The sequence below is a fragment of the Heterodontus francisci genome, chromosome 14 (assembly GCF_036365525.1).
Source record: "Heterodontus francisci isolate sHetFra1 chromosome 14, sHetFra1.hap1, whole genome shotgun sequence".
Lineage (NCBI taxonomy): Eukaryota > Metazoa > Chordata > Chondrichthyes > Heterodontiformes > Heterodontidae > Heterodontus > Heterodontus francisci.
Window position 1 is genome coordinate 98,866,486 of NC_090384.1, and position 15,066 is coordinate 98,881,551.

Below are 15,066 nucleotides of genomic sequence, written 5' to 3' on the forward strand. Positions count from 1 at the left end.
CCAGAAAGAGTGGGGCAATGTAGGTTTTGCAGCCTGGAAAAGAGATGCCCGAGGTAATCTTATAGAGGTACTAGTCATTCAACTAGAGCAAAGATAACTCAGTCCCCACTTTAAAACTCATAAATCCTGACCTAATTTTTGTATTTACATTGCAGTTAACGAGTCTACATTTATAATAGATACGCTGTATGCAACATGGGGGATGAAATGGGACGTCAAGGAACAAGGAACTGCAGGGGCTTTCTAGATTAGGGTTGCCAACTCTATTTGGACATATTCCTGGAGGTTTTATAACATGATCGCCCACCTCCAACTGGTCAAGCAGCCTTCCCCAACCCTCCATTCTCCAGTATTTCATAGAACAGAATCATAGAATAGTTACAGTACAGAAGGAGACCATTTGGCCTGTGCCGGCTCTGCAAGAGCATCTCGGCTAGTCCTACTTCCCTGCCCTTTCCTGAAGCCCTGCAAATTGTTTCCCCTTCAGGTGCTTATCCCATTACCTTTTAGAAGCCACGTTTGACTTGGTCTCCACTGCCCTTTCAGTCAGTGTATTCCAGATCGTAACCACTCTGTGTAAAAATGTTTTACCTCATGTCACCTTTGATTCTTTTGTCAATCACTTTAAATTGATGTCCTCTGATTCTCGACCCATCCACCAATGGGAACAGTTTCTCCCTATCTAGACCCCACTTAATTTTGAATGCCTCCATAAAACCTCTCAACCTTCTCCTCTTTAAGGAAGACCACAACTTCTCCAATCTAACCACATAACCCTTTGCACCATTTGCATAAATCTTTTCTGCACCCTTTCTAAAACCTTCATGTCCTTTTGTAACTAATAAATGTTCAAAGAAAGTTACATATATTTTTAATGCCCCCAATGATTTTCTCCCAGGTGTGTCAGCATGGTTCAGTTTATAATACTCTCACCTGAGTCAGAAGGTTGTGGGTTCAAGTTCCACTTCGGGACTTGAGCACAAAAAAAAAATCAAGGCTCGCACTCCAGTGCAGTATTGAACGAGTACTGTACTGTCGGAGGTTCCTTCTTTCCAATGAGACATTAAACAAAGGCCCTGCCAGCCCTTTCAGGTTGGCGCAAAAGATCCCATGGCACTATTTTAAAAAGGAGCAGGGGAGTTAGCCCTGTGTCGCGTCCAATATTTATCCCGCAAACAACATCACAAAAGCAGGTTATCTGGGCATAATCGCACTGCTGTTGGTGGGGGCTTACTGCACACAAATTGTCTTGCCACGTTTCCGACATTGCAAGTGACAACACTTCAAAAGCACTTCATCGGCTTTGAAGAACTTTGGGGTGGTTGTGAAAGGTGCTATAGAAATGCAAGTTTTTTTTGTACACCTTGAATTCCTGGAGTAAAAGCAAAATATTGCAGATGCTGGAAGTCTGAAATAAAAACAAAGTGCTGGAAATACACAGCAGGTCTGGCAGCTGTGTATTCCCAGCACTTTCTGTTTTCATTTTTGAATTCCTTAAGGGTCAACCATCCTCCATAGCAGATGGATGAATGAAGATGGGCTGAATTGCCTTGTTTTGTCATGCTGTGAGTAAGTGAAGTTGCTCGGCCTCTGCCCACCAAGCGTGAGGGGCGGCGCTTCAGCGTCAACTGGGAAGGTTGGTGGGTTCTAGTGTTTACAGTCACCCTTGGTCTTCGGATTTAGTTCGGTGAGCTGGGTGCACTGACCTATGATGTAGTCCAGAGACGGCACGCCAGTGGAGAGCAGCAGCTGCCCGTTGCGCAGCGACGGCCGGGTCCCCGGCAGGGACGCCCGTTGGTTCCGCGTCCTCCGCTGGAAGCTCGTGCCAGCGCGCGCCGCCATCTTCCCGCTGCTGTTAGCCCTGTTGCATGGTGGGTAGAAGACAGAAAAAGAGGCGTGGTTAGGACGGTGGAAAGGCAGGGCTGAGCCTTCGGTGAAACAGTACCCAATCAGAGGCAGCGTTATTAACCATCAATGATAGCAACGCTTAATAGCTTCTTTCTGATTGGCTTCGCCGTCCCTTAGGATCCTCCGCCCCTCAGACTCCCTGACTCGCAGAACCGTGGTGTCTTTGAGAGAACGTAGTGGGAACATTGCTAAAGTGATGACTTTATCTTCCGTTTGGGAAGTAAAGGTACAGATTTGTGTACTTTTTTCGCTATTTGAAAACTGATATTGTTTTATATGTCCTTTGTTCATAAGAGTTAGAGGATAAAGACGGCGGAATCTCAAAGAAGGTTGGCCGGTGGTTGTTAGGCTCAAATGCGCATGCGTCATGTTGTAGTAGCTGCTGGGAATATGGCCAAAGAAAACTACAAATCCCAGAATGAACTGGTGAAGTCTAAGGGACTGGCAGGAGTGAACTTTCGGGTCAGTAGAAAATGCATGGATTGCAGAATCAATTTGTGAGGAGGACACAAAGTGTTTCTACAGAGATTATAGATAGGTTTTAGGTTATGCGAGAGGGTAAAAATTTGACAGATGGAGTATGATGTGGAAAATATGAGGTTGTCTGGTTTGGCAGAAGAATAGAACAGAATATTTATATGTAGAGAGACTGCAGAATGCCTTCGTCCTGATGATCTAAACTATCCCCCCCCCCCCCCCCCCCCCCCAACCAAGGTGAACTGAGGGGCTGGTTCCATGGAAAATCCCTCAAACTGTAGCCAGAAAATATTTGTTTGCTGTAAAATGTACTGGCATATAAAATGAAATGGAAGGGTTGTGAGGCAACTCACTCCTGTATTGAAGGAAACTGATCTCCTTTGCACTCTTTGTATTGTTTGACTTGGTGCTTTTTGGAACTGTTTTGGAATGCATGTTTGACAGATTTTTTATGAATAAAGTATATTTTGGAAATAAAAAAAAATCCTGATGATCTAAACCGTGATCAGTGGGCTTTGATCCTGTTCCAGGTAGGTTTTGAGTAAAATTCTAGAGCTTCAGGCCAGGGAGTGGGTGAACAAAGAAAATTACAGCACAGGAACAGGCCCTTCGGCCCTCCAAGCCTGCGCCGATCCAGATCCTCTACCTAAACATGTCACCTATTTTCTAAGGGTCTGTATCTCTTTGCTTCCTGCCCATTCATGTATCTGTCTAGATACATCTTAAAAGACGCTATCGTGTTCGCATCTACCACCTCTGCTGGCAACGCGTTCCAGGCACCCACCACCATCTGCGTAAAGAACTTTTCACGCATATCCCCCCTAAACTTTTCCCCTCTCACTTTGAACTCGTGACCCCTAGTATTTGAATCCCCCACTGGGGGGAAAAAGCTTCTTGCTATCCACCCTGTCTATACCTTTTTAGAGATACAGCACTGAAACAGGCCCTTAGGCCCACCGAGTCTGTGCCGACCATTAACCACCCATTTATACTAATCCTACACTAATCCCATATTCCTACCACATCCTCACCTGTCCCTATATTCCCCTACCACCTACCTATACTCGTGGCAATTTGTAATGGCCAATTTACCTATCAACCTGCAAGTCTTTTGGCTGTGGGAGGAAACCGGAGCACCCGGAGGAAACCCACGCAGACACAGGGAGAACTTGCAAACTCCACACAGGCAGTACCCAGAATTGAACCCGGGTCGCTGGAGCTGTGAGGCTGTGAGACCTCTCATGATTTTGTACACCTCAATCAGGTCCCCCCTCAACCTCCGCCTTTCTAATGAAAATAATCCTAATCTACTCAACCTCTCTTCATAGCTAGCGCCCTCCATACCAGGCAACATCCTGGTGAACCTCCTCTGCACCCTCTCCAAAGCATCCACATCCTTTTGGTAATGTGGCGACCAGAACTGCACACAGTATTCCAAATGTGGCCGAACCAAAGTCCTATACAACTGTAACATGACCTGCCAACTCTTGTACTCAATACCCCGTCCGATGAAGGAAAGCATGCCGTATGCCTTCTTGACCACTCTATTGACCTGCGTTGCCACCATCAGGGAACAATGGACCTGAACACCCAAATCTCTTTGCACATCAATTTTCCCCAGGACTTTTCCATTTACTGTATAGTTCACTCTTGAATTGGATCTTCCAAAATGCATCACCTCGCATTTACCCTGATTGAACTCCATCTGCCATTTCTCTGCCCGACTCTCCAATCTATCTATATTCTGCTGTATTCTCTGACAGTCCCCTTCACTATCTGCTACTCCACCAATCTTAGTGTCGTCTGCAAACTTGCTAATCAGACCACCTATACTTTCTTCCAAATCATTAATGTATATCACAAACAACAGTGGTCCCAGCACGGATCCCTGTGGAACACCACTGGTCACACGTCTCCATTTTGAGAAACTCCCTTCCACTGCTACTCTCTGTCTCCTGTTGCCCAGCCAGTTCTTTATCCATCTAGCTAGTACACTCTGGATCCCATGCGACTTCACTTTCTCCATCAGCCTACCATGGGAAACCTTATCAAACGCCTTACTGAAGTCCATGTATATGACATCTACAGCCCTTCCCTCATCAATCAACTTTGTCACTTCCTCAAAGAATTCTATTAAGTTGGTAAGACATGACCTTCCCTTCACAAAACCATGTTGCCTATCACTGATAAGCCCATTTTCTTCCAAATGGGAATAGATCCTATCCCTCAGTATCTTCTCCAGCAGCTTCCCTACCACTGACGTCAGGCTCACCGGTCTATAATTACCTGGATTATCCCTGCTACCCTTCTTAAACAAGGGGACAACATTAGCAATTCTCCACTCCTCCGGGACCTCACCCGTGTTTAAGGATGCTGCAAAGATATCTGTTAAGGCCCCAGCTATTTCCTCTCTTGCTTCCCTCAGTAACCTGGGATAGATCCCATCCGGACCTGGGGACTTGTCAACCTTAATGCCTTTTAGAATACCCAACGCTTCCTCCCTCCTTATGCCGACTTGACCGAGAGTAATCAAACATCTGTTCCTAACCTCAACATCCGTCATGTCCCTCTCCTCGGTGAATACCGATGCCAAGTACTCGTTTAGAATCTCACCCATTTTCTCTGACTCCACGCATAACTTTCCTCCTTTGTCCTTGAGTGGGCCAATCCTTTCTCTAGTTACCCTCTTGCTCCTTATATATGAATAAAATGCTTTGGGATTTTCCTTAACCCTGTTTGCTAAAGATATTTCATGACCCCTTTTAGCCCTCTTAATTCCTCGTTTCAGATTGGTCCTACATTCCCGATATTCTTCCAAAGCTTCGTCTTTCTTCAGCTGCCTAGACCTTATGTATGCTTTCTTTTTCCTCTTAGCTCGTCTCACAATTTCACCTGTCATCCATGGTTCCCTAATCTTGCCATTTCTATCCCTCATTTTCACAGGAACATGTCTCTCCTGCATGCTAATCAACCTCTCTTTAAAAGCCTCCCACATATCAAATGTGGATTTACCTTCAAACAGCTGCTCCCAATCTACATTCCCCAGCTCCTGCCGAATTTTGGTTTAGTTGGCCTTCCCCCAATTTAGCACTCTTTCTTTAGGACCACTCTCGTCTTTGTCCATGAGTATTCTAAAACTTACGGAATTGTGATCACTATTCCCAAAGTAGTCCCCTACTGAAACTTCAACCACCTGGCCGGGCTCATTCCCCAACACCAGGTCCAGTATGGCCCCTTCCCGAGTTGGACTATTTACATACTGCTCCAGAAAACCCTCCTGGATGCTCCTTACAAATTCTGCTCCATCTAGACCTCTAACACTAAGTGAATCCCAGTCAATGTTGGGAAAATTAAAATCTCCTATCACCACCACCCTGTTGCTCCTACATATTTCCATAATCTGTTTACATATTTGTACCTCTATCTCACGCTCGCTGTTGGGAGGCCTGCAGTACAGCCCCAACATTGTTACCGCACCCTTCCTATTTCTGAGTTCTGCCCATATTGCCTCACAGCTCGAGTCCTCCATAGCGCCTTCCTTCAGCACAGCTGTGATATCCTCTTTGACCAGTAATGCAGCTCCTCCACCCCTTTTACCTCCCTCTCTATCCCGCCTGAAGCATCGATATCCTGGGATATTTAGTTGCCAATCATGCCCTTCCCTTAACCAAGTCTCAGTAATAGCAATAACATCATACTCCCAGGTACTAATCCAAGCCCTAAGTTCATCTGCCTTACCTACTACACTTCTTGCATTAAAACAAATGCACCTCAGACCACCAGTCCCTTTGCTTTCATCATCTGCTCCCTGCCTACTCTTTCCCTTAGTCACGCTGACTTCATTATCTAGTTCCTTACAGGCTTTCGTTACTACCTCCTTACTGTCCACTGACCTCCTCATTTGGTTCCCAACCCCCTGCCACATTAGTTTAAACCCTCCCCAACAGCGTTAGCAAAAGCACCCCCAAGGACATTGGTTCCAGTCCGGCCCAGGTGTAGACCGTCCAATTTGTAATAGTCCCACCTCCCCCAGAACCGGTCCCAATGTCCCAAAAATCTGAACCCCTCCCTCCTGCACCATCTCTCAAGCCACGCATTCATCCTGACTATTCTTTCATTTCTACTCTGACTATCACGTGGCACTGGTAGCAATCCTGAGATTACTACCTCTGAGTTCTACTTTTTAACTTGGCTCCTAACTCCCTAAATTCTGCTTGTAGGACCTCATCCCGTTTTTTACCTATATCATTGGTGCCTATCTGCACAACGACAACTGGCTGTTCACCCTCCCCCTTCAGAATGTTCTGCAGCCGATCTGAGACATCCCTGACCCGTGCACCTTGGAGGCAACATACCATTCGGGAGTCTCGTTTTCGACCACAGAACCGCCTATCTACTCCCCTTACAATCGAATCCCCTATGACTATAGCCCTTCCACTCTTTTTCCCGCCCTTCTGAACAGCAGAGCCAGCCACGGTGCTATGAACCTGGCTACTGCTGCCTTCCTCTGGTGAGCCATCTCCCTCAACAGTATCCAAAACGGTATACCTGTTGTGGAGGGAGATGACCGCAGGGGACACCTGCGCTGCCTTCCTGCTCTTTCTCTGCCTTTTGGTCACCCATTCCCTTTCTCCCTCAGCAATCCTAATCTGCGGTGTGACCAATTCGCTAAACGTGCTATCCACGACCTCCTCAGCATCGCGGATGCTCCAAAGTGAGTCCATCCGCAGCTCCAGAGCCGTCATGCAGTCTAACAAGAGCTGGAGCTGGACACACTTCCTGCACGTGAAGGAGTCAGGGACATCAGCCATGTCCCTGAGCTCCCACATTGAGCAAGAGGAGCGTAACACGGGTCTGAGATCACCTACCATTTTTAATCTTAAGCTTAACTTAGTCTGAAACTTAGAAAAAATGAAAAAGGAACGAAAAGTTTTTACCAATCACACGATAAAAAAAAAAGTAGAAAAAGCCTTACCTTATCTACACACCACCGAGTCCTTTTTTTTTGGTTGGAGGAGGAGGGTGGATGGGAGACACTACCTGTGTAGTTTCTCGGGTTCAGAAAAGGCCCAAATATATATGGTTTTACTTACCCAGCGGCCCCTTGGTCCGCCGAAAACAAAAGGGAATTAAGTTTAAGCTGAAACTGACCTTCCCAGCTGCTCACTCGCTCGCACTCTCTGCTCCTGAATAAGCTGCTGCAATGAAAGGTGGTGGTGAAGGATAAGGAAGGAGATGTACCGGTTGACCGTACCTCCTTCTTTAAGAAAATCCTTGTTGATTGCTGTAGATTCCAAGCTGCAGACATCTTCTGCTTGCAGGACTTCCCTAGCAGTGGATATTTTGATGTGACTTTCGAGAATGTGGCGGGATGCATCAAGTTCCTGAAGGTGTTCAAAGAGAAGGGAAACCAGACGCTGCTGTCGATCCTCACAGTGGAGCCACTCTTCACGCTGCCATCGCAACGTGACTTGGTGGTGACAGTTCACCTCTGTAACCCCCATGTTCCTGTCATAGATGTACTCCCCTTCCTGGCCACGTATGTCAAGGTGGCCAGCAGCAGCACAGATGTCAAGGACCTATTTGGGATTTGGACCAGCAAGTGGCAGGTCAGGGTGACCTTGAAGGTCGATGCCAACGGAGCCATCATCCATCCTCCTTCCAGCTTCGCTATCGGGGGAAGTCAAGGCTTCTTGGTCTATGCGGGGCAGCCCAGAGTTTGTCGCACCTGTGGCAAATCTGGTCACGTGGCAGCTAACTGCAGCACAGTCGTCTGCAAGAAGGAAGGCCATTAGACCAAGGACTGTGAGCAGAGTAAGTGCTGCAATCTGTGCGGTGAGGCAGGCCACCTCTACAAAACCTGCCTCAAAAGCTGCCTCAGTTATGCTCAGGTGGCAAGGTCCAAGGAAAGGCCGGGAGAAGGAAGCGTGAATGCGTCTGGTGCTGGGAAGGAGACAAGCAACCCTCTCCGCAGCGAGGAAAGTCTACCTGAGAAGGAGAAGAAAGGGGAGGCAGCTGCAACCAGCAACCCAACACCTACCCCTTGCCCGGAAACCCCTCCTCTACAGATAGAATCAATGGAGGAGGAGGCAGCAGATGGACAAACTGGTAAGTGGTACAAAGGAAAACCACAAAGAAAAAACCTCCAAACCAGTGGCAAGAGGAATCTACTATCTGAGACAGACTACAGCAGCTCCTCCTCATTCGAGGGCACTGGAAGCTGTGATGGGCCAAGCGCGCCTCGAACCCAAAGTACCGAACCTAGCGACATGCCCAGCGCATCCCAGCTCTGGGACACCGAGAGCAGTGATGTCTTCGAGAAGGAACAGAGGAGAAAGACACCAACAGCAGAAGACAGCCCAAGCCTTGCTGCCTACAAGACCCCCCCCACAATGTCACCCCAGTGGAACAACCCCCCCCCCCCCCCCCCGAGAAACCAGGTGTGGAATAGCTTGCATACACTATGGGTATGCAGGAACATACCCAAGGACTGGGACTAGCAAGGACAATTGGCGTGGGAAGCAACAACTAACTTAAAAATGGGTATAAAGATTGCTTCAATTGACGTGCGTAGCATTAAATCCACTACGCGATGTGTTTCAACCTTGGACTATCTCGCCAAGGTCAAAGCCAACCTGCTGTTTCTGCAGGAGTGTGGAATACCACACCTCAGCACCTACAGGCAATGGTTGCGATAGTGGTCCCACGGGCCATCGATCTGATCAGGGGGAAATGATTCCCGTTCCTCCGGCCTGGGTATTCTGCTGCGGGGAGGTAACTTCACCATCCCCCAAGTTAAGGAAGTGGTGGGCGGTGGCCTCCTTGTAGCAGATGTAATGTACAACAGTGCTCCACTCCATCAACTTGTACGCCCCGGTTCAATGCAGCAAGCGGCTGACCATCTTCCAGCAGCTCCCACTGCTGCTGGCGATGTCCAGGCTGGTTATTCTAGGCGGTGACTTCAACTGCATGCAGCTGGACGATCCGGCAGTGACGACAGCAAACTGGATGCTACGTCCAGATTCCTAATGGAAACAGTAAAAGACGCCAAGCTGCACGATGTCATCAGCAAACCTGCAGATGGAACGCAGCGTAGATATACCTGGTCAAGATTGGACGGGTCTGCCCGTTACAGGATTGACTTCCTGTTTGTGTCCTGTGCTTTCACGGTCAGATCCATCGACGCCAAGCCAGTGTTCTTCTCTGACCACTGCCACTTATTGGCCGACTGTCTCTTACAGGATGACTAGCAGGTTAGCAGGGGGACATGGAAGCTCAATGCTACACTGCTGATCCCAGAGAATGTTGAGTAACTCGAAAGGGATTACAAAGGCTGGAGAACCGTGAACTCCTCTTTGAGTCTCTAGTGCACTGATGGGAGGCGATCAAGGAGAACATCAAGAAGTTCTTTATCTTCAAAAGTGTTCAGAGGGCGAGAGAGAAAAGAATGCAAAATCTGCTCCGGCTGCAGTCGATGGGGTCAAGGTCAAGGAGGATCTCCAAGAGGTGAAGAGCCAGCAGGCCTCGCTGTTTGCCACGGAAACCTCCAAGATCATCTTCCGGTCCAGAGTCCGCTCCGTTGAGCAGGATGAGATGTGCTTGCATTTCTTCTTCTAAAAGGTACACAGAGAGAGCCCTGTGATCAACAGCCTGAAGGATGGCTCGGTAACGTCTTCGCAGTCCAACATACTAAGGATCAGCAAATTCTTTTATGCTGGGCTGTACGATGTGAAGCCCACGGACAGCATGGCTTCCCAGTCCTTCCTGTCATCTATCACGGAGGGCTTAGATGACTGCATGAGGGAGAGACTGGACAAACCGCTAACTCTGGATGAACTGACAAGCGCCGTCAGGTCCTTCAAGGCGAGTAAAACTCCCGGAAGCGACGGCTTACCGGTTGAGTTGTATTCGGCTCTCTAGGACTGGGTCGGCCCAGACTTGCAGGAAGTATATGGGAGTATGCTTCTGGCAGGCAGCATATCCGAATCCATGGGGAAAGGCATCATCACCGTCATCTACAAGCGGAAGTGGGAGAGGGTGCAAATCAGAAATTGGTGGCCCATCTCACTGCTTAATGTTGACTACAAGATTCTGTCCAAAGTCATCGCCAGTCGGGTCAAGTCTACTCTGGAGTTGGTGATTCACCCTGACCAGACCTGCACTGTACCGGCAAGAAGATCTGTAACAGTCTTGCGTTACTCAGGCATACGATTGCCTATGTACGGGATAAGAGGGTGGACACCAGCCTCATCAGCTTGGAACAGGAGAAGGCTTTTGACAGGATATCGCACACCTACATGATGAACTTCTTGAAGGACCTGACGGTGCTTGTCAGTTCATCCAGAGCTCTCCAAAATGGGGTTTGGGGAGGGAATCTGTAATTGGATCAAACTACTCTACACAAACATAAGTAGCGCAGTCTCAATCAATGGGTGGGAATCAGAAAGTTTCCCGATCCAATCTGGAGTCAGAGAGGGCTGTCCTCTCTCTCCCCTGTCTTGTTTGTTTGCTGTGTCTATTAGGAAGGATCCGGGCATAAGAGGGGCGACAATTCCAGGCAGCGGAGGCACTCGGGTAAAACCCCCCTATACATGGACGTCATCGTCTTCTGCTCAGATCCGCTGTCCATTCGCAGACTGATGAGCATTTGCGACCAGTTCGAACTGGCCTTGGGAGCCAAAGTTAATCACGGCTGGTCAGGCTACCTGAAGGTGCTGGGGATATGGTTCAGAAGGGCTGGGGCGTGTGCCAAAACCTGGAAGGAGTGAGTAGCCAGGGTACACCATAAACTGAGCATGTGGGAGCAGTGATCTCTCTCCATTGTGAGTAAGAACCTTGTCATCAGGTGCGAGGCACTCATATTGTTGCTGTATGTGGCGCAGGCCTGGCCCATACCCCAGTCCTGCGCTGTGGTGGTCACCCGAGCCATTTTCCACTTTATCTGGAGATCCAAAATGGACCGGATCCGGAGTGACACGATGCTCAAACTCTGGATAAGGGTGGGAAAAATGTACCCAACATCGCCCTCATCCTGATGACCACTTTTGTGTGCGGCTGCATCAAGCTATGCGTAGAGCCCCAGTACGCAAACACCAAGTGTCACTACCTGCTGAGGTTCTATCTGTCCCCGGTGTTGCGAAGGATGGGTCTGGCCTCATTGCCGTGGAACACTTGATCCAGTTGCACTGTGCCGTACCACCTATCCTTGGTGGGAAAGTTTCTGCAGGAAAACACCTTTGGCTACCAATCCATCAGGCAGTGGTCTGCACGGAATGTCCTCAAGGCCCTACGGGAAAAGGAGATGGTCGATCCTCATAAGGTCATAAGAACTAGGAGTAGGCAATTCAGCCCTTCGAGCCTGCTCTGTCGTTCAATGCAATCATGGCTGGTCTCATCTTGGCTTCAACTCCACTTTCCTGCCCATTCTCCATAACCCTTCAACCTTTTACTAATTAAAAATCTGTCTATCTCCTTAAATTTACTCAATGTCCCAGCATCCATCGCACTCTGGGGTAGTGAATTCCATAGACTCATGACCCTTTGAGAGAAGTAATTTCTCCTCATCTCTGTTTTAAATCTGCTACCCCTTATCCTAAAACTATGACCTCTCGTTCTAGATTGCCCCACAAGAGGAAACATCCTTCCTACGTCTACTTCGTCAATCCCCTTAATCATCTTATATACCTCAATTAGATCTCTTGTTCTTCTAAACTCTGGAGAGTAAAGGCCTAAACTGCTCAATCTCCCTTCATAAGACGAACCCCTCATCCCTGGAATCAATCTAGTGAACCTCCTCTGAACTGCCTCCAATGCAACTACATCCCTCCTCAAGTAAGGGGACCAAAACTGTACGCAGTACTCAAGGTGCGGTCTGACTAATGCCTTGTACAGTTGCAGCAACACTTCCCTACTTTTTATTCTATTCCTTTAGCAATAAATGCCAAAATTCCATTTGCCTTCTTTATTACCTGCTGTACCTGCATACTAGCTTTCTGCGATTCATTCATGAGGACACCCAGATCCCTCTGCATCGAAGCATTCTGAAGTTTCTCTCTATTTAGATAATTTGCCTTTCTATTCTTCTGACCAAAGTGGATAACCTCACACTTATCCACGTTAAACTCCATCTTCTTAATTTTGGCCCATTCACCTAACCTAACCATTTGTAAATTTCTTATTTCTTTATTGCAACTTACTGTCCCACCTATTTTAGTGTCATCTGCAAATTTGGCTATAGTACTTTCTATCCCTGCATCCAAGTCATTAATATAGATTGTAAATAGTTGGAGCCCAAGGACCGAACCCTGTGGCACCCCACTAGTTACATCTTGCCAACCAGAAAAGGACCCATTTATCCCGACTCTCTGTTTTCTGTTGGTTAGCCAATCCTCTATCCAAGCTAATAAATTGCCCCTAAGCCCATGTGATCTTACCTTGTGTATTAACCTTTTGTGCAGCACCTTATCAAATGCCTCTGAAAGTTCAGATATACTACATCTACCGGATCCCCATTATCTACTTTGCTTGTTACAGCTTTGAAGAACTCTAGCAAATTAGTCAAAGACGATTTACCCTTCATAAAACCATGCTGACTCTGATGGATTGCGTTTTGACTTTCTAAATGCCCTGTTATTACCTTCTTAATAATGGATTCTAACAATTTCCCATTGACAGATGTTAAACTAACTGTTTTCTACTTTCTGCCTCCCTCCTTTTTTGAATAAGGACATTATATTAACTTTTTTCCAATCCACTGGAACCTTTCCCGCATCCGGGGAATTTTGGAATATTATAACCAATTGATCCACTATCTCTGCTGCCACGTCCTTTAAGACCCTAGGATGTAGGCCATCAGGCCCTGGGGACTTGTCTGCCTTCAATTCCAATAGTTTGCTCAGTACTTTTTCCCTAGTGATGATTTTTCTAAGTTCCTCTCTTTCTATAACCTCTACATTTCCTGTTACTATTGGCTTGGTACTAGTGTCCTCCACCGTGAAAACTGAGGCAAAATACTGATTTAGTGTCTGCGCCATTTCTGTGTTCCCCACTTTTAACTCTCCAGTCTCATCCTCCAAAGGACCAACCTTCACGTTAGCTACTCTCTTACCTTTTATGTACTTATAGAAGCTTTTGCTATCCGTTTTTATATTTTGCGCTAGTTTTCTTTCATAATTTACCTTTGCTCTTTTTACTACTTGTTTAGTAACCCTTTGTTGATCTTTAAAAGTTTCCCAGTCTTCCAGCCTGCCACTGGCCTTTGCATTATGGTATGCCTTAGTTTTTGTCTTTATGTTATCCTTAACTTCCTTGCTTAGCCATGGATGATTTTTCCCCTCTTAGAATCTTTCTTCCTCTCTGGAATATATTTTAGTTGGGAGGAATTGAATATCTCCTTAAACATCTGCCACTGCTCATCAATTGTCTTACCTTTTAGTTTTCCTGCCCAGTCCACTAGGGCCAAATCTGTCCTCATGCCTATGTAATTACCTTTGTTTAACTCCAGAACGCTCGTGTGGGACTCCAGTTTCTCGCCCTCAAACTGAATTTGAAATTCTAGCATACTATGATCACTCTTCCCTAGAAGATCCTTAACTATGAGATCATTAATTAATCCCACCTCATTATGCAATACCAAATCTAGAATAGTCTGCTCCCTGGTTGGTTCCACAACATATTGCTCCAAGAAACAATCTCTAATACCTTCAATGAACTCTCTCTCAAGGCTACCCTTGCCAGTTTGATTAATCCAGTCTATATGCAGATTAAAATCACCCATGATTATTTCAGTACCTTTTTTACAAGTCCCCAGTATTTCCTGGTTTATACTGTGCCCCACTGCAGAACTACTGTTTGGGGACCTATAGATTACTCCCACCAGGGACTTCTTTCCCTTGCTATTTCTTATTTCTACCCCGACTGATTCTATGCCTTGATCTCCAGTGCCTATATCGTTTCTCACTACAACACTGATCTCTTCCTTTACTAACAAAGCTACACCTCCTTTTCCTTCCTGCCTATCCTTCAGAAATACTGAGTACCCTTGGATATTCAATTCTCAAACCTAGTTTCCCTGCAACCACGTCTCAGTAATTGCCACTAAATCATACCCATTCATCTCTGTTTGCACTTTTAACTCGTTTATTTTATTCCGAATGCTTCGTGCATTCAGATAAAAAGCCTTTAGGTTTGTTCTATTATCAAATTTCCCTACTTTTGTCCAATTCCTTGGTGCAATATGACGTTCACACGTTCTGTCCCTTCCTTTTATTTTCTGGTAACAATCAGCCTCATCACTAACCTGCACTCCTACCTTCTCCTTTAACTTTGACTTCCTAATTTTCCATGCAACTGAACCCTCCCCCTCCCCCCACTATTTAGTTTAAAGCCTTATCTACAGTCTTAGTTGTGTGATTTGCCAGGACTCTGGTCCCAGCATGATTCAGATGGAGCCCGTCCCATCGGAACAGCTCTCTCCTTCCCCGGTACTGGTGCCAATGTCCCATGAATTCAAACCCATTTCTCCCACACCAATCTTGGAGGCACGCATTTACCTCTTTAATCTTATTGACCCTGTGCCAATTAGTTCGTGGCTCAGGTAGTAATGCAGAGATTATTACCTATTTGGTTCTGCTTTTTAATTTAGCCCCTAGCTGCTCATATTCTCTCAACAGAACCTCTAAC

General features: G+C 46.8%; 2 protein-coding genes across 3 annotated transcripts in view; one reads left to right on the plus strand and one right to left on the minus strand.

Annotated features, from left to right (window-relative positions):
- The window catches only part of elp4 (elongator acetyltransferase complex subunit 4), a 242,058-nt gene extending 240,178 nt beyond the window's left edge, over positions 1-1,880 (minus strand). Inside the window, exon 1 of the mRNA XM_068046598.1 lies at positions 1,707-1,880. Coding sequence (XP_067902699.1) covers positions 1,707-1,842 — 136 coding nt within the window. The 5' untranslated portion in view covers positions 1,843-1,880. The remainder of the gene's footprint in view (positions 1-1,706) is intronic.
- immp1l (inner mitochondrial membrane peptidase subunit 1) overlaps positions 1,786-15,066 on the plus strand; it is a 152,188-nt gene continuing 138,907 nt past the window's right edge. The window contains exon 1 of one of the 2 annotated variants that reach the window (XM_068046607.1): positions 1,786-2,134. The gene's annotated coding sequence lies outside the window, so the exon portion shown is untranslated. The remainder of the gene's footprint in view (positions 2,135-15,066) is intronic. The other variant, XM_068046605.1, reaches the window with a different exon arrangement.